Source organism: Phaethon aethereus (assembly GCF_964289735.1).
Source record: "Phaethon aethereus genome assembly, chromosome: 3".
NCBI classification, from domain to species: Eukaryota; Metazoa; Chordata; class Aves; order Phaethontiformes; family Phaethontidae; genus Phaethon; species Phaethon aethereus.
The window spans coordinates 88004258-88024320 of NC_138576.1; the positions used below are offsets into that span (position 1 = coordinate 88004258).

A 20063-nucleotide genomic window follows, 5' to 3' on the forward strand; every position below is an offset into this window, starting at 1 on the left:
TTAAATTAAGATTTGTAATTGTTATATTACCACATGTGAAGGCTTAGGCTCATTTTATACTGTATGGCTATTTTTCTTGACTATATTGAAATTTTTCTTGATTTACTGTAAAAATATTTTTATGCTTTATAAATTACAAAGCTTCAAAACAACATCATAAAGGTAAACCTAAGTCTAATGCACTAGGGAAATATTTTTTTCTGATGACAGAACCTGAAAGAAGATTGTAATATTTCTCCTGCATTGTCAGGCTAAACACTATGTTCTTTAGGTACATGTGTATTCACAACTGGGGTATTCTTCATACTGTCAAGGCCTCTATCAGAAATGCAGTAAATTTCTGTCTATTCTGCATATTGTTTGTTTCCATTTCCTTCAGGAAGTGAGATGTGAATGACAACAGCATCACCTTCCCAGTCAAGTTTAGTTTCTTAGTTCTCACCAGGGATAGATAGTTCTTATTTTCTGACATAAGTGACTGTAGTGAGAAAATTATAGTTTCACAGGCGGACAATTATATCTTCCATCAGAGAACCAGGTTTAAGTTAGATTGCATATATTGCACTTAACTTCTGGCTTGTACTCCCTAGAATTGTAACACGTAATTTCCTATGATCTGTTACATATTACTTTACAAAGAACGACAAGAGTTCATGTTGGATAGATGACTTTAAAGATATTATGTGAGCTACATTCCCAGGGACTAATATCCATAGAGGTAGAAAGCTAGAAAGCATATTCTTCCTGCTTCTGTTTAGGAAAATCAAATAGTCAGTCTTTTGGTAGTTTTCTTTGGTATGTTTTGGACATTGCATTAGCTTTCTATACTAACAAAGTGTAAAAATGTATTAAAACAAGTATTCAAAGAATTTTACTACCTTGCTTTGCCCTCACTTGACCTCAGAGGACTTTTAAGACTGAAAAGCCATACACAAATGTACTCACAAGAATATCTCCACAGCCCATTTGTAATTGATTTATATTGCAGAGTTCAAAAGTAAGGGATCACACTGGCTGTTGGTTTCAGACTTGTGCTGCAGCAAACGTTTGCAGCCTGAAGAAGTAATGGCTGAGTTGAGGGGGTGAAAATCTCCAGTGAATGGTTTTAAAGGTACATCAAATGTTACACACCTTTTACAAGAGTACAAGGGGATTCAGTTGATGGTATTGGCCTTAGTTCCATACTATAGAACATTAATGTATGCCATAGTTTATACAGAAATGTAAAAACGAACCAATCCTACACCATAGTTTCACAGCACTAGTGCAAAAAAAATAGAAATCACAGGGTATTTATATTACAGTGGAAGAGCTAGTTTACCAGATTATTAGCTCAAATAGTCTTAACATCCCAGAGCATGGAAAACAGAGTGGAGCCCAGGAGAAGGGGAGGGAGTCGTCAGTGTGTTAAGGAAGTATCAAAAGAAACCTCTTATGCAACACAGTGGCCAAGATACAAAACAAACGTCTCTGTGAAGAGAACAGTATAATCGTGCAGACATGGAAAAAAAACCTAAAACACCATAAAGGACAGGGGTTGTGTTTGTTTCTGAAGTGCAAGTGTTCTTCAGAACCAGTAAGTTACTTGTAACAGTATGCTAGAATAAAGGCAATACTAAAGTTATCCAAGAAGTCTAGGAAAGCAGACATAAACTAACTATTTTGTATTATGCTCATTTTTAAGACCTTCTCTTTAAATTGTAAATAGAAATAAGTGAAACGTTTTTAACACAAGGGTCAATATTATGCACTGATGGAGATTGTCCCAGTGCCATAACTTAAATGAGGAAGTACGTTGTTGCCTTTTTGTTGTAGGACCTTGTAGCATGTGTTTTATGTGCACTGTGTGCAAGTGGTAGGTTTGATCACTGCCAAGTATTTCAGGTGTTTTCTGCAGCTGCAGTTTTCACTTCTGAAGTCTGCTTTTAATTTCCATTCCATGAGTTAGTCTTTTTATTATGAAATATGACTACACAACAATTTAACCTTTTTGATCTGTGACAACTTGCAATATTAAAAAAAAAAAAGCAGTCTGATTGTCTGGAAGTCCAATTGTTGAATATGCCAAGGATCAATTAGACCTACACAATGCTTGTTTTATTCAAGTTATTTTTAAGATGCATGTGCTTTATTTTAGAGGACTGTTCTGCTTGCTTTTCATCTGCTGCTCAATGCTCTGACTGGATTTCAGTTGACCTCTTCTGACACTGCCTGAGTATGTTCATGTGACTTAACTTTGTGAGTTAGACAGATGATTCCAAAAGTACAGATTACTCAGCAGATGACTTGTGTCTACGGAGAAGTCCCATGTGTATGTGGTAGCGGAGGGAGGTACAGAGGGAGGGAGGAAAAGGGTGGAGCAGAGCTTTGATAGGGTTGAGTGTTATATCATAGGTTTAGGCAGCCCTTAGTGAATGCAGATCTCCAATATAAAGAGGCTTACTGTCTCAGTCTACTTAAAAACCCCACCTTTCTAAGTAGAAGACTAATCTCTATTTGCAGTGAACCCATGCTCGATCCCACTAAATGATAGACAAGCTGAAAGTCTCTAATTCTGTAAATTAGTAATCGCATACACAAAGATTAAAAATACTGCAGAAACTGAATGAGTTACATTCATTCAGCAGAGTATAGTTTAGCCTTTATTTATTATGATAAATGTGCAACGTACTTCCTGAATGAACTGGAGAATTTGACTGGCAATTGTTTTAACATAGGCCTTGCTATACTGTGTGTTGGCATTACTTTACTGAAAAGTAAAATGCGAGTACTATGTGGATTATTTTCTTTAAATCAGATTCTTATGCACCACAGTTTTCATTATGATAGGCCATAATTTCAGGCTGTGTCTAAACTGTGAATTTCAAGAATTCTGTCCAGCTTTCTCATCCTGGTGCAAAACTTGGCTTCATCCCCACTTAGCGTTAGCATAAGGACTAATGTACACACCATTCTCTTGCACCCGACATTCCAGCAGTTACTGCCACTGAAATGAACCTAGGCATGAACAAAACAGAGATTTTGATGGGATGAACTGTAGCACACTATTGTTTCAGTGTACTGTGAAATTCAGACATAATGGTAAAATCTACATGTACCATTGTGGCACCTGACCTGAGTACTCTGCTCAAGGTTAGCTATAGACATTGTGCTCTCAGCACTGCCTGTGGTAAAACAAAAAAAATCTGAGGCTAACACATTTCTTATCAATTAGTCTTGTTTCTGTCAGTCCCCCTGTATATAAGGTAATCTTAAAAGAAATACTGATTATTTATTTAGTGCTGTAAACTAAGTATAAAAATCAGAACAGCTCTACTATAATAACATTAAAGTAATCTGGATGATCTTGATATAGATATTCTTCAAGAAACAAGAACCAAGATCACTTTGGCCCTCATTCATTCTTAACCAGTCAAAGTGGTGTTACACAATCTAATTCATAGACAGCTGGAGGTAAGTCCAGATCTTTCTACAGTATCTTCTAAAATGAGAGCTTGTGCCAAAATCTGAAATGTATATGCATGGCTTCTTGGTTTGCAAGAAGAAAAATAGTCACTGCCAGAGCTGAATTAGCCACTAGCTCTCACATTTTTCTAGAATCATGAGATGTTTTAAAATTAACATCGGTCAAATACATCCAGTGAAAGAAAAATAATATCAAAGGTTTTCCTTATTCTTCCCTAGACCAGTTCCACTTATCAGCATGGGAAGCATCTGCTGTCTGAGAAGTCCTGTCTTCTTGCAGCACTTTGGGTTTTTTTGTGATAGACCTCAATAGATCTGCAGAGAGACCGCACTCACATGGGTGTCAAAAATCAGTGCTGTATTTGGTGGCAGACAAGCCCAGGACACATTGCACTGAAACTTGTAATTCATGTGAATTGTTTTGAGCAGACTTTATTTACACTGGGGCATTTTGGCCAGTGTGCAATACAGCTTTCTGGAAAACATTGAAGAAAACTTCTGTGATGTTTAATGTAACTGAAAAGAGATTGCCCTGAGCCAGTAAAAACAAAAAAAATCATTATTATCACAACAATTAAGAAGGTGGTTTGGAATTTGAATTCAAATGATGGTTCCATTTAAGAAAACGAAGATTCCTTAAACTAGTCCAGCACATGAGCACTTCGTTGGCTCCAATATTGTAAGAATTTTTTGATGGAACAAATTATTAGTGAACTGCTATCAGGCAGCTATGAAAAAATTATGTGTACATTGAATTATCACCAAAGTTAAATTTACTGTCCTGGTTTTGTAACATAAGAATATCTAAAAATTAGGCAGAGCCACAGATTTGTAAATAATTTCTGTATGTCCTTTAGTAATATGAATTAGTACTTCCATAGCAGGGACACTGAGGACGAGGGGACAGCACAGGCAGTGATTGTCATAATTCTGTGCTGCTGGACTTGCTTCAGAATATAATGTTCCTGGAAATAAATTTGTTCCTGATCTTCCAGGTTGTGAAGACCTTAAAGATAACAGTGTGCATAGATGCAGTTACAGTTGTAGTCCACAGCCATGTCTTTTTCTGCAGCTGTTTAGTTAAGTGAATTTACTAGGAGATCTGAAATATCAGTGTGGTCTATTTGTTCCTAATCATAGGAACATGTTCCAAATCTTGTGTTGAGATTTCCCACAAACACAAACTATTCTCTCTGTTAAATTATATACCACAAACCAACAGGAACCACATTCATCACAACTACACTTACAGTGTGTCTTTCTTGACTTACGTTTTGATTGAAAATATTTCCAAAAAAGGGAACACTGTTAAATTTTTCTGAAGGAATTGACTTGTCCTTTGTGTCGTTGCACCAAAATACAGACTCAGGTTTTAATATAATACGTGGACTCTTCTCTAAAGTGTCAGCATGTTGTAGTGATAGATTAGGTTACTGGCATGAAAGTGAAAGTGTATGTATTAGCCACAAATATAAATGTATATAACTCTTTGATTGGAATTATTCTGCAGAAGTCACCAACGCAGTTTTCAGGAAATGTGACAACCGCTCGCTGTCTCACTTACTGCAGAGTGTTCACAACTAGAACAGTGGAGGCTACTGTCTTTCCTACTTGAGTTGTCAATGGAAGTCAGTAAGCCAAAATTTGCTACACCAGTTGTTCCACTGATTTTACTAGAACACCTCCAGTGGTGGATTTGGTGGAATTAGTCTACTTAAGTGAGTCACGTGAGCAAGATTTGAGCCTACAGGCTTCAGTGCATAAAAACAATTTCAATTTTGTTTGATGATCAGTAGGACTACGGTAAGGAGCATATTCCCAGCCTTTATCCCACTGTACAGTATCGTGTAAACAACACAAAACCTTTGTTTTAAATCAGTGAAGGGAATGTTCTTTCGTTTTTTTCTCTTTAAAAGGAATTTCATTTTTGGCAGCCAACACTGAAAGAGCAATACACACATTTACACGTGGCAGGAGAATAGTGCAATAAACATGGTGATTTCTTGCATTTGCATTCTGGGACATGGCAGAGTTTCATTCCATTCAAATTTCTTTAAAATCTGATGCAGCCAACTTGATGCAAGCACATAAACACTTCCTTGCTGAAATTTGCCCATACTAAATTAACTCATATATATATATTAGTTTTATTCTTACAGAAACCAAGGGCACATTTTTAGCGTTTCAGGAAGGATAAAGGGAGGTAAGATATATTATGAATTTTTTTATTTTCTGACTTTTGCAAATTTACTCAAACCTTAATGTTATCAAGTCTCCAGTCCTCTCTCTCTGGGTCTGCTTATTGGGAAACTGGCTGTGCAATATCCCAGTGGGAAGTCATAAATGTCTTTTGCCTGTCTGGAACTGAGCAGGTGATTGTATCAATGCCTGTGCAAGTTAGTGTGGATGTTTATCTAACCTATTTTGAAATCACATGACATTGTTTTAAGGATATATTTATAATACAGTCATTTGTCTTCCCAATAAATGGGAGCAGCTGAGCTGGAAGCATGCTTCATTTATGTCAAACCATTGCTAATCACGGCTGTTACTGGAATGTACTGTATATCAACAATATTACATTTAATCTAGATAATTTGGAAAAGAAGCATTTGGTAAATCTGCTCCAGTCATCCTTCACAGAAATTACATGGCCACATCTATATCAGATACATTTTTTGTATACCACTTTGAAAGTCAAAGTTAATCCTTTCCTTGCCGCTGTGTATTTATTCTCTTTGGTTTATTTGCTCTTCCCAGATATTAAGAATATTATTCTACTCTTATATTGCATAATCCTTCAAGGACATTGAATAGTCTTCTTCAGATTTTTCATGTAACTTACCCAATTTTCTGTTATTTCCTGCTCCAATTTCCATTATTCAAATTACTTTTTTTCATGGGTAGTCTGCAAAAAAACCCTACAAAATTAGCCTACAGAACAGAAGACTCAAGCTATATTAAAAATAAATTTCCAGACCTGTAGCTTTCTGGTTGCTTTTTTTTCTGTGGGGCAATGAAGATAAAGGAGATCTTCAAAGTGTAAATGACGTGTTGTATACCTGAAAATTACTTCAAACACTATGTCTAAGGTGAGAGCCTCATTCTAAGATTGGCTGAAGATTGACAGGAGGAACCTAACTGGTTTTTGAACTCTCTGATCCAGGTGTTCGTGGACAGTCACCTCTGTCCTACATGTCTAGCTTCCTGTTTCTGACCCACATACCATCTAAATGTCCACTGAAACTGTTCTCGAGAAGTGTTGAGGTTTATTTTATCTTTGCTTTAGGGGTCAGGTAGGTCTATTGTCAACACACCCAGCACACAGTACAGAGACAGGCATACACTGACTGTCATTGCATAGCACCCAGTAAATATCCTGCAGGCTCACTGCTATACAATTAGACTCACTATTGCATGTAACCTTGTTTGATTTCTTTTCTGCATTCCTCCATGTTTGGGGAAAAAAAAAGTAACCTTATATATTACCAGGTTAATAGTACTATCTGAGGAAGTGATTTGAAATGTTCATAATTTTGAACTTTGCCAAATTACTGTCTCAATAAGGCACTAGTTACAGTACCATCTGCTGCACCACATTGCATTAATATGCTTAGAGGTAAATCCTCCTTGCCTTAGCCTCACAAGTAATCCCATTGACATCAATTTATTTCTAAATCTTCTAATAACTACAGGGAGTTGTAGTACTTTGCAGGATCACCTTCAGGGATCACAAGACACACAACGGCACTCTGCAGATAACTTACTCTATTAAATAACTGCAGTTTGACCTCTGCTTCATGCCTAGTGATTTTTGTCTTTGAAGGCTTCAATGTTCTGTATGAATTTGTAATTTTTTTCACTTAGATCTTGGAGTCTTCAATGACCCCCTGAAACAGTTGAACAGTGTAGCAAATAGGGGCAGATAAACTAAACACTTCAACAGAAAATCAGCTGCTTTGTGCCCCAAGAGTGGTTGGATTTTGGATTTTCCTGCACAAGTGTATTTTCATAAATTGTTTTAAAGACTTGCAGCATCACCATTCTGTAAAACTGAGGAAAGTGGTCTGCCTTTTTTGAAAAACAAGTTTTTGTTAACTTATGGAAAATATCAGCAGGATGTGAGAGTTTGGAAGTTTAAAAGGAAGTTATTGTGTTCTCTTGAGAGTTGTTGAGATATTTTCTTTAAAGCAGTGTTTTAAGGTCACATTCTTAACTAGCAGTAATTTGAAGGGATTAACTTTTGGCAGGGGAGAGGGCATGTCAGCAAATCTTGGGCTACTTTAGTCCTTTTCTATCTCAGTTAATTACAGACAGAAAGGGGCAGAAGAGGATTCACTTCTTCCAAAGTCAAAGCATGTTTCCACAGTGGCCTCCTTGTAACAACCCATCAGGAGATAAGTGTTCTCAAGACTGAACTTTATAGTACTGGGAGCATGTAAAACATTTATTTACCAATTATGTCTTGCCCTATTTCCTATCTTTGTTCTGTCTCCCTCTGCTGCTCCCATTTTAGTTGTTAAGAATAATCTTTTGCTCTTTGTCTCTGTGTGTGTATGAAGAAAAATGAGAGAGGGGTGTTGCTGTTTTTACATGCTTCTAAAACATAGGCATTAGACCAGATGGAAAAAATAGTTCAGGCTTTTTTCTGTGTTCTGAGTTCTAGTGCTTGAGGGAAGGCGGTAATTCAGAGAAAAGTGTTTATATATGCAAATATGCACATTTAAATTTGTTAAGGGATCTCAGAAGGCTTTGGCAAGCACTCCCTCTGAATTCTGGAGGAATTTGGTTCCAAATTTTGCTTAGCGTCTGGGGAAATTCCATCTGTAACTATGTGGCTTTGCCATCGGGTTGAAAAATGAAAGACACAGGAAGAGTACCCCAGAACAGAGGGAATGGAGAGGACAACAGAGTGCTTTGCTGAAGCTGTTGCAGCTGAGATATGAAAGAGAGGTAGCGTGCATTCCTCGAATGCCTCTCTGTGCCTGTTACCGACTGTGTGAAGGAGCCTGGCCACAATGTGGGGACACAGGCAAGAATCCCTGCTCTACTAACTCTTAAAAGGTATATCTGTTGGTCAAGGCCAATTCTGCTAGTATCCAAACTGAACCAACAACTTTTTCATTACTGTAAGCCAGTGTTGGAGATATAATGTCGCTCTAAGTACAGCTCAGCTTTTCCTGTAAAGTGGATACAGCAGTAACAAGGAAAGTTGTTTCCAAAAGCACTTGAAGCTCCTTCACACTCTTTCTTCTCCCTAATATGTTTTGTTCATTTTGTATATAGTCTGTATTCTGTGATTTCAGAAGACACAGTCTAGAAGCGTTTTGCCATAAAGAATATGTTTTCAGAGGGCTTCAGGGATTCCTGGCATTTGTCAGGCTGCTGTGGGAAGTTCTTCAATAAATAAGTAGAACAGCAAAGTTACTATTAACAAAACATTCTTAAGGCAACTCCTCCTAGTCACCTCCTAATTTCTAAATAAGCATGCCTTTTGTTGCCACTCTTCATGCGTGAATTCATGCACAGTCATGTGTGCTGATGCAGAGGAACAGCAGTGACATTATATCTTGCGGCCATGCTGGTGACGCCTTGTATGGGAATTGCTCATGTGGAACAGCTGTTTTTGTAACCTCCCCATCCCTGCCCACAGGCTGGGAAAGTAAGAAGGCTGGAAGGAATGGAAGAGATTTATGAATGCTGTGATGCGCCCAGATTTTTGCTGTCACTTTAAGTGACTGCATTTTCTGAATGTGGTACTGGCATTAATAGCTGAACAAGCAGCAAGAAATAGTGCAAGAGGTTCTTCTGCTGTAAAATCATCTTCTCTTCTTATTGTTTTGCTAAAATGTCAAATTCATGTTTCAACTGTGGACCAATTTAACTTGAATAGTCCATGAGGTTATTAGAATTGTCTGTTTTCAGTTTTGTTTTGTGTAATTTTACCAACTTTGTAACAGACCTGGGTGATGTTTATAGAAAGGTCATTACATCTCTGTTCAGTGACTTATTCTTTTCACCTGATAGAGTATCTCTATACATACCTACTTCTGATTAATCTTCAGCTCTTACAGCTGTTTTTACATGCTCTAGCTGTGACTGTGCCAGAATTGAGCTTGAAGTTCTACCTACAACATGGCCCTAGCTTTCTAGACTTTCATCACCAATTCTTTCTATTTTTGCTGGTCTACTATCAGCTGGATGAACAGTTTCATAATTTTTTCTATTCAACTGGATTTCCTTTTTCAAGCCTTCTCAATGACTATTTCTCTTTTTGTATGCTTTAGAAATTGCATGTCTGAGTGAACTCCTGAAATGTAATCAGAAGTCCATCAGAGGAATGTGATGGACATGGTTCTTCTGACTCAGCACTGTCTCAGAGAAAATTTAATATCAGTAAGAAGTTCTTTAGAGCCTTTTCCTTTTGACTTTTCCTGAAAAAAAACACAATAGTCAGAGACATTTTCTTCTACTTAAAATTCTGAAACACCCATGTATGAACTTCTCCCTGGTGCCAAAGGTGATCTGTTTAAACACTGACTGATGTATCTGTTTCTTTTCTTCCCTTCCTTTTCAGAATTTTGCTGGATCCACTGTAACTGCCTTTCAAATCAGGTTACTGATGGAAATTCCAGTAATCTCAAAATCTGTGTATCTATCTCCCTGAATAATTTCCATCCACTACTGTCTCCCTTATTTTTATTCTGCATACAGTGAACAGTCTTCTATTTGGGCTTTGGGCTTTTTTTTTTTGGCAACGGTGTTTTTTCTATGCTGAGATCCTCCTTTAAGTGAAAAAAAGAGAGATACTTCAACATTTTATAACATCCAGAGTAACAAACATTCATTCTCAATGGTATAGTGTGTGTCTTTGGAAGAAACAACTCCTGGCAATTGCAATCAACTTTTCATAACATGAACATATGCACAAGTGAAGTCTTGCTCGTTATTAAAAGCATTTCTAAGGATATGACATATACTGCCTATGAATTATAATGGGCACATGTTCTGTTCAACAGAAAAATAAATAGATTGCAAAATGAAGAAGGGAATGGGCTGTGGTAAGGAAAGCTGAAATAGTCAAAACTTGTGGGTTATATTTCAGACTACAATTTGCTGTGTGTCATTTGGGAAACCACTTACTTTCTCTGCTTATAGGTGTAAAATGAAAATTTTTCCTGAAGTAGTTATTTTTAAGAAATTTAAAAAAGAGTTTAAGCTGTTATGTGATCAAATGGACAGATACAAGTGATACTCTGCAGATGTAAAATTCTCTAATCCTAAATTAGCAGAGAAAGTGCTTCTCAGGGCTGTTTTAGGTTTTCAAAGATCTTTGTATTAAAAGGTGAGTAATGTTACGGAACTGAGTTTTCAGCAGTGAATTTGATTGTAGCTGTTTTCTTTATGAGGTTGACAGATTGTTCTTGTTTTTTCTTCAGAGTTCTTCCTATCGGATTTCTAGCTTGGTGTTAGGCAAGATGAGCTAAAAGCAATTACTTTGCAAATTGAATGTCTTTAATGATAATTTAATCCATCTTTCTGCTACCGGTCACTAGCATTTCAGGTCAACACCCTGACTGTGCTGAATTTGAGTTAAGCATCAGAATAGTTTCTAGTACTTCTGATATAAGACTGGCTCTAAGTAATTTCCTGGGGCATAACTTGTTAATGGCCTTACCAAGTAGCTTATGTCGTTAAAACTTTTATGAAATTTTATGTATGAAAGTGATGAACAGAGCTTTACATTCTTTCTTCTGGTTAATCTCTTTTAAGTTTTTCTAAGGTGCCAGCCATGCTTCTATCTAATATATCAGTCAGAAAGAAAAAACAGTAATTTCAAAATGAACTTGCAGTCTTGCTGTCCCAATTTCGCTTGCTTCTTTCTCTGTTACAATGCTCATCTGTTATGGAGAGATGCTCAGGCCTGTTTCAGGAGGCTTACTGGATGGTCTTTCCACAGTGGGCAAGTTAAGGTACCAACACAGCTGCTTTTACCTGTGGGTGAATTAAGTAGGTTTTCAGTAATATAATGCAAGAATCTGCACCTAAGCTGTCTGCTGCAGACATCTTTGGACTTGGACCTACCTTTATCATAATGTTTGTCTCCATACAGGAGATCCTGGGATGAATCAAAGAAACAGCAGTGGTTTTCCCTAGGATTTTTCCTAGGATTTTTTTTTTCCTCTCATCAGATCTCTGAAAACTATTGCTCTTTTAGAGGAAGAGCAGCCCAGCCCCAGTCAGGGCAGGCTGGCTGCTTAATGCTGCCATGCTCCCTGGCCAACACTGTGAAGTTAGAATTTGACTAACTGCATCAAGATCATGTAAGAAAAGCCACCGACATCTCAACTGAGTGACAAAGAATAAGGAACATCTGAGAGAGGAAGACCTCCAGGGACTGTAGCTCAGGAAGCAGAATTATTCATGTGAAATTTCTGTCTGAGACACAGCTCAGTTACCAAATTGAGTTAAATATTTCATGGTTTTGTCCTGATGTGTTTTAAGAACTTACATTATATGGAGCATTTGATGCAAAGATTCAATGACTTTTGTCAATGCCCACAGCATTCCCAGTATTGATGGGCGCATTGCACCAACATGTGTCTTTGTGTTAAACTCCCAATTAAAAATGCAGCCCCACCTTTTACTAACAAAATTGAACGAATACAAATCACTTGCACAAATGCTTATATAGAACTCACCACAGTTTTGGCAGCTGAATAAGAATTGCAAACAGATTGATGACAGAATAACTTTTGAGAGCATAGTAAGATTATCTTGCAGGGTCCTTTCCAACCTAGTGATTCTGTGATTCTGTGAAATACACCACACTAAAAGCCATGGGATCTGAGAAAGTAAATCATGATTTCTTGCAGGATGAAGAGCAGTTTGCATGAGATAGCAGTAAGTTCAATATAGCTTTGTCCAGGCAGGGTGAATAATATGCTAACATATAATTATTGATGAATAATTCTAGAGTTCAAAGAAAGTGTTGTGTTTTTTGTTGAAACTGAAAGTGAGAACAAATATATCTAATATATCTAGTGCTCCTTGCAGGATAGTACCCCAACTGTGATCAGTAGCATTTGCTTATGGAGAGCACAAGAACTATATATGCATAAAAATGATCGTTCTGCAGTGTGACCTGATCCTGATTTGCTCCAGCACCTGCTGTCAGTCAAAGATTTCAGGAATTCCTTTTTCCAGAACCCTCTGAAATTTATCTTTTTACTGTTGCACACCATTTGATAGTCCCATTCAAATACAAGCTTTTAAACTATTGGCATTTATCTGTATGTGACTGAAAAGCATGACACAGTGAAGTCATCTTGTCATTAAGGAGTAGAGCCAGTTCTCAGGAGATCTGATTCTGCTGTAGATTTGTCAGCTCTAGATTACAAAACTCAGCCTTTCTGTGCCTTTTATCCTTAGTAAAATGGGGATAAAGATACCTTTGATATTTGTCTTTCTTATTTTGGGATGTACCATGCTTAACAATGTGATTTCCATTAGAGGCTATAATATTACTGTCATAGAAACAAAAAGTGATTGAAAATCCAATCATGATACAGTAGATTTTCTTCCCTCTCTTTCTCTTTAGATTTTTAGAGTGTGGGATATACAGACCCTTTCACTGCTGCAGGTCTTCCATGATAATCAAGGGAGTCCTGGGGAGATGGAGACCTTTGCCATGGTATTTGACAATGATCGTGGCATGCTTATCACTGGTATGTTACCACAGTTGATGTCTGAGGGCATGCCCCTTTTCCTAGAATGCGATTTCCTTTATCATTACATACAACTGAAGTAGAGTCCAGGAATAAGGTAATAATAAGCCCCACAATCTGTGGTGTCAACAGACACAATGTCCAATTGATCAGGAATAAAATACTGTGGGAACTCATCCTGAGATTTCTGGGCTCTGTTTCCTGACTCTGTAGCAGGGAGCCTGGAACCTCTGCGGGAACCAGAGCTTCACAGGTATCACTAAGGTTATTAGCCTTCTGTACCTACTGCACAGACTCTGGAAACCAGCAGGATTTGTCTGCTCCAGAGACATAGTCACTGAAAAAAACCAGCTTTGAACCTGTTCTGGGACTATAGAGGCCTGAGAGATAGCAGGCAAATAAGGTTATTGTCTTTGGAGACAGCTTTTTCTGTCCTTGGATTAGGAATAAGGCGCAAAGCTTCCAAAGCTTGTCAAATCTGAGAAAATGAATGTGAAACATTTTGTTTTCAGGTTACCTGGTAGTTTCTGCCGAATCTTTGTGCCAATAAACTTGTTTTAGAAGCCTAAATATATACATTGGACTAGAGTCCACAAATTGTTATATGTATTTGGACATTTGGCAAACACTGCAAAGGTTAAGAAACTTCAGCTTCTAGGTCTTATTTTTAAAATGCCCAGACTATTAATTTGTCCAGTTTTTAAAGATTTTTAATCACTAAAGGATACAGATATGACCTTCAGTTCAAATTTAAGTTAGTGAGATTTTCAAGCCTTAGTAATGTAGGGATTTTACACGGAGAAATCATTGACAAAATGAGGTAACTTTGCCCTTATAAACAATGATTGGAGCAGTGCCTAAATATCTGTAAAAATCTGGTTCTGGACTCTGTTAATGATTCCACTAAAAGGCTAAGTGAATGTCTCCTTGTCCCTGAAGAGGGCAAGAGACTGAGGCTATATGTGGGCGAACTAATTCTCATTGCTATGTACCTGGCTTTACAGAGGAGTTTTTCAGTTATGAGTTCACTAACATCCATAAATCACGGCTCACCTTCATGCTTCATTTGAATACTGCCATAGCTTTTCTTCTGTGCCCTTTTCTAAGCTGCTGGCCTCTACGCCTGAACTTATGCCAAGTATTAGGTAATTTCATCCTTTGCTGCATACTCACTGCTGACGGCTGCTCCTCTACTGGTAGAGCCACAGTAATACTGGAACGGCAACAGGAGGCTGCACGTGTAGTCTGGCTTGTCACCCTTCATTGTAAAAACCCTGTCCTTTCTTTTGTCTTGCCATCCCCATCTGCCTCTCTGTCTTTACAACCCTTCTGATCCGAGAGCACTGGAAGGTACTGGAAAGACATCACCATTGCCTGCAGATAGAATTGCTTTATCTCTAAGAAAGTGGATACCAGTATTTATCTGCCAATTAGACTTTTATTTATTTGGGTTCATTCCATTCCATTCCATACCAACCCACTCTGGAACTGGGGGATTTGTGGCTCCTAGTGATTTGGAGTCAGGATATCAATCCCATCAAAGGTGGGCAGGTGGTTGTTTAAGGCAGGTAAATACTTAGCCATTGTTTAACTGGTGCTTTGTGGGAAGCATGTGTGAATGTTTTCTGGTTTAGAGAACAGGTGTTTTCAAGAAACAGAACACATTCCTTATCCTCTTTGTAAGAACTCATATGAACCCTCTGGTTTACATAAAACCTTTTTATATGCAGGGAAAGTAACTGGTATTATACACAAAACATATATATATATTCTCATTCCTCTCAACCTGTGCAGGTTCAGCTGTCATTGATATTTATCCCCTAACTCATATGATACAAGATGCAAGACAGGTGCCACAGACACATGAGAAAAGCATCAATGTTCTGGTTTACAACAGGGCTTTTCACCAGATTCTCACTATCTGCTCTAAGTCAATACTGAAGGTGAGTGCAAGTTTTGTCACCATTTAAACTGGAAAAATCTCAGGGGTTTTTATGACAAATAAGTTAGTGGGCAATTAGGTAAGTTATTAGTGTTTATTGTTCAAAGAGTTGGTTTTGTGGCTATTTTTGTGCTCAAATTCTCCAGGGAAGTGGTAGCCATGATGAAAAAAGTATTTGGGTTCAGCAGTATTACTTTCCTCAGATAATTACTTCCCTGACCTGCACTGACATAATTGCACTGCAGACACCAGGCAGATTGAGCAAGGCTTCAGATTTGGTTGTAATTTTGTTTCCTTTGGCTGAACAGGTATACTTCACCTGTTCCTGCAATGGATTCTTGCACGTGTAGCAATAGTAGTGAAAGTCCAATGGCTGTTCAGTAGCTACAAAGGAAAATTTTAACTGCAATGATGTCAAACTGTGCATCCAGTCAACAATTCATGCAAGCACAATTACATATTGTTCTTCAATTCAGAAGGCATATCTGATAAGCTTCTCTTTAAAGTTTAGGAAGTGCTTGAGTCCCAGTCAGATTAGTAGAATATAAATGTGTACTTTAGACATCCTATGGATTGGTATAAAACATGAAAAAAGCCACTTTGTAAAAACAGGACTGTGTAAAAGATGCTGCTCTCAGATAAAAAGATTCCTTCACTAAAATTGAAAAGTTTCATTGGCACAAGAGAGTGTGCCCAAACTATAAAACCTGACTTTTTATCTTCCTGTATTATTCTTATTCTTTTGTCTGATCTGCTTCTATTTGGCTAGCAGTTCTGGAGCCAATTTGCTGACCTTCTGTAGATCCTTTTCTCATTCAGATGATTTCCTAGAACATGTTGTTTTGAGCCTTAAGAATTTCAAGTCATACAGTGAGGGAGAAGTGTTGAATGTAATGGCCAGTTAACAAGAAAAATAAAGTGATGAAGATCACTTTTATCACTTTTTATCACAGCTCTGTTTATGTTGAAACATTAATGAAAGGATTAAACTTGCCTACTTACCATTTGCATTTGAACTGCTAAAAAATAGTTGCCATGCAAGTGTCAGAAAACCAACAGATGAATAAAATGAATCATTACTGGTGTAGTTAACAGTGTGACAATGATCATCAGAGGTACTGAGGACCTGCATTTTTCATCAACTGTTGATGGGGCTAGATGGCAAGATTTGTTGGGAGAGGTAGCTTCTGTTGGGCCAGCTGGTGATGCATGTCATTCCTGTGGAGAAGGGCTTGTTTTTCTGAAGGTTTGTTCATTTTATACACTCAGTAAAGTTGCTCTCACTGTAAACCCTGCCTTCCTTAGACCACAATGGCTACAACACCATTACAAAATAGTTCTGGGCACTTGGTGCTGCAGAAAATCAGATCCAGACAGTGCATATGACATGGCTACTTCATAAATACTGCATTATGTATATGACTGGCTACTTCATAAATCCAGTTGAATCTGAGCTATTGCACTATAGTGACTGAACTTCGTACTGGTACTTCGTTATAAGGCATTGCTTAAATTCCCAAAAGGATTAGATAATGATCAGATATAGTTGTTCTGAGTGTTTATGAAAATCCTCATTTTGATATTCAGCATAGAAATTATAGCTCAAAGTATTATTTCTAGTTAGATTTCTTTGCTTTTGCACTGTAAAAACTCATTATATTTAACAAAAGTCTCTCAGACTTAACAAGGGTCTTTCTCATAGCATACTAAACAAAGCCCCCTCTTGTCAGAGTGGCTTCTCTGGGGAGAGGGATGTTTTCAGGGAAATTACGCTAGTATTTCAGTAAAAGAACATGGTAGTGTGGTATTGTAACAGAGAACCTGTTTCAAAGGCTGTGAAAGTTAGCCTTTGAAAGTAGTCATCTTTCTCCAATTAAACTAGAACACATTGTTTGATGAGTTTTAGAGTATGTAGTACAAATAATTACCATCTTATTTTTTCAGGTCTGGGACCTAGAAACAGGATATCAAATATATCAGATTGAAGATGCGCACGGTCTGAATACTGAAGTGACCTGTGCAGCCGTTGAAATAAAGGGTTTTTATCTTGCCACTGGGGCATGTGATGGTAAAGCAATTAAATAATTACCACATTTTTATTACATTTATTTAAAATTACATACTACATGACCAGACAGAACTCTGCCTTGACTGTCTCAGTGACAGAAGAATGAATTTTGTCTTCCTTCCAAGGTGGGAGGAAATATGCACAGAAAGGAATGCACAGCTGTCCGTCGTGGGAAAAGAGCGGGTCAGGGGGGTGTCTTGGTTTGGTCTATTGCTCTCTGGAATAGAGACCCTATTGCTCCCTGGAGGACTACCTTCAAAGGTCTTGGTCTGAAAAAATGTTTCCTCATAGGACTTAGGACCTAGATCTGTAGCTAAATGGCTGCAGACGGTAAGCAGTAATTTTTCAATTTTGTAGTATCTAAGCTCAATTTTATAGTATCTGCAGGCACTGAACACTAGTATATATATATCTACGTGCTTCTTGAATTTTTCACATGTATTATTTAAGGTGTATCAGTTTTAGGTAATGTGACAAGACCTCTCCAATACACAAGTGCTACACTGACTTCTGCAGGAAACTTTAATAATTTTGTAATCTGTTAACATCACTGAGTAATTCTTCTCACATTCAAATGTTGAAGAGTACACACCTGAAGTATTAAAATATATGCAATATGTGAAAGCTGCCTCACATAAAGAGGAGATGGCCTTTTCCACACAGCATACTGGCAAATGTTTCTTGTTTATACTTGGGAGCAGAGACTGCACCCTTTATGGATCTTAAGAGCATGACAGAAGGTGAATGCTATCAAGTCTCACAAAAGAGAATTCATATGTAATAACTGTTTCACTTAAGACAGTATCTGTAGCTCCTTCTCCCCACTAGTTCTGTGGTACAAGTCCAGCAACCACATCCCTCTGCTCCTTGCTGTAGCTCAGAACCTGAAGTCTTCTGCTTGACAGCTCACACCCTGCTTGCTTTCTGATGATGTTAGTCCAGAAACATAAGTAAGATAGGCAGTGGTCTTTTATGCGGGGCTGCAGCATAAAACAGACATGGAAAAAAGACAGAAAAATGGTGGGGCTAGTGGTGAGATGTTTTCTGGTAAGTTTTGTCCCTAAGGGTGCTTTCCTAAGAAACACACACACTGTTACAGCTTTTGAAAGACAGTGACCTAGCTCTGAACCTTCAATTGGATTTTCTTTTTTCTTCTCCTTTCCCTGTTTGATCCAGTTCAAGTTTATGTCTTTGAAGCACAGATTATTGCTGAAAGTTCATTCCTTTTTGTATACTTTTTTTATCCGTGTGTAGGAACAGTGAAAATTTGGGAGTTTGAAAGCGGGCAGGAAGTTAAAGCCTTGCCTTTGGGCCAGCACAGCAAAGACAAGTGTCGTCTGCTGAAGATAGTTTATCTGAAGGCTAATGAGAGCCAACATTCACTTCTTGTTTTGGAGCAGAGTGGGAAGATGAAACTAATTCAGGTTTTTCAAATATACTTTTTCTAATTTCGTATGGTAGCTCCTGATTTTCGAGATAAAATAGGACTTTTTCATTAACTAGTAGATAAACTTTTAGAAACTGTCAAGGAACAACCCTCTTTGTGCATGTGATCAAATTCACTTTCTGCCTTTCTAAGTGTTAATATGTTTGTTAGTCCATTGCTAGTTTTCAGCATTCTGATCATTTCTTTCCTTGTGTTTGCTTTTCTGTTTGTGATTGAGGTTCAGTAGTTATAGATCCTTTAATGTAAAAGCTTTAAAATATTGCTGTTGTTATTATAGACGGTGTTTACGCTGCTTAAACAGTTTCTACTTCACCAGCAGCTGAGACTGGTTAGAACTGTTGCTGCCGTTAATTTCATTAATTTAATTGCATTAATTTAGCCTCACTGCACTGGTCAGAGCCCTGCTTTTTAATGCACCTCAGGCCTAGGGCCATGTTCTCGTGAGGCAGCCATACTCTTCTGCCTTCACCGCTGCCTTTCAGCCTTAGTGTGCTCCTTGGCCAGCAGAAGACACAGCATCACCTTTTTGGGTTCTGGATACCTGTCCTTTGTAGAGATCACTGTCCCAGTTCAGCAGCTGAGCCCTCAGACTCAGATATTGCTGGCCCATGACAGTCATTTGTATGCCATAGAGGGTCCGTTTAATATTTACTAATAGGAAGCTCCCATGACTCAGGATTCAGTTTCACAAACCTCAGAGGCCTATTCAACTGTAGCCTAATATCCCTCTTTTCCTTCTATGGAGACTAAGTGACCATGCAATATTGGAGAAGATTTTGGCTAAAAGATTTTTTTTTTGTGTGTGTCTAAAATTACCAGACAGTGGCTGCTTAAGAACTGATACAAAGAAACAAGACAGTAATAAATCAGATTGACTTGCTTGGCTTGATTTTGAGAGTCTCCCCTGTGTTTCCTTCAGCTAAAATTAACAGGATGCATTTGGAGCTCACAATAATTGTGGTTTCATTTCTCAGACAAACCAGTTTCTGTAGAATTTTTTTCCTCAAATTAGAATGTTTTACTTGGGACAAAATTCTCTTTCTGAAACTTTAAATCCACTATGTGCAAGGGAGCAAAGGTTGTGGAGAGAAGTAGTAAGTTTTACTAGACAGATGGTACATTTAGGGGAAAAATATGTATAAGCTCTCATCTTGGTAAATAATTTATTACTTTTCAGCCTCCAGCTAATAAAAAGCTGTTTTATACAGGGTTTTCTTTTGATATTCAAATTTTTCTGAAATACTATATCACACCAATTGCCTCACAGTGTTATTACTGAAAGTGTTAAATCATTCATGCAATGTAAATGTATACCTTGACAAACAGATTGGTGAGGAGTTGAATCTCCTCCAAGTCTTTATGAATCTAAATACATTAATACTGTTTCACATAATTGCAGAACTTTTTTATACA

At 37.7% G+C, this 20063-nt stretch overlaps 1 protein-coding gene across 1 annotated transcript in view; it reads left to right on the forward strand.

Moving 5' to 3' along the window:
- Positions 1-20063, forward strand: part of WDR64 (WD repeat domain 64) — a gene marked incomplete at both ends in the record, with an annotated part of 79671 nt that overhangs the window by 40237 nt on the left and 19371 nt on the right. Inside the window, 4 exons of the mRNA XM_081998567.1 lie at positions 13067-13193; positions 14988-15136; positions 17080-17203; positions 18458-18627. Coding sequence (XP_081854693.1) covers positions 13067-13193; positions 14988-15136; positions 17080-17203; positions 18458-18627 — 570 coding nt within the window. The remainder of the gene's footprint in view (positions 1-13066; positions 13194-14987; positions 15137-17079; positions 17204-18457; positions 18628-20063) is intronic.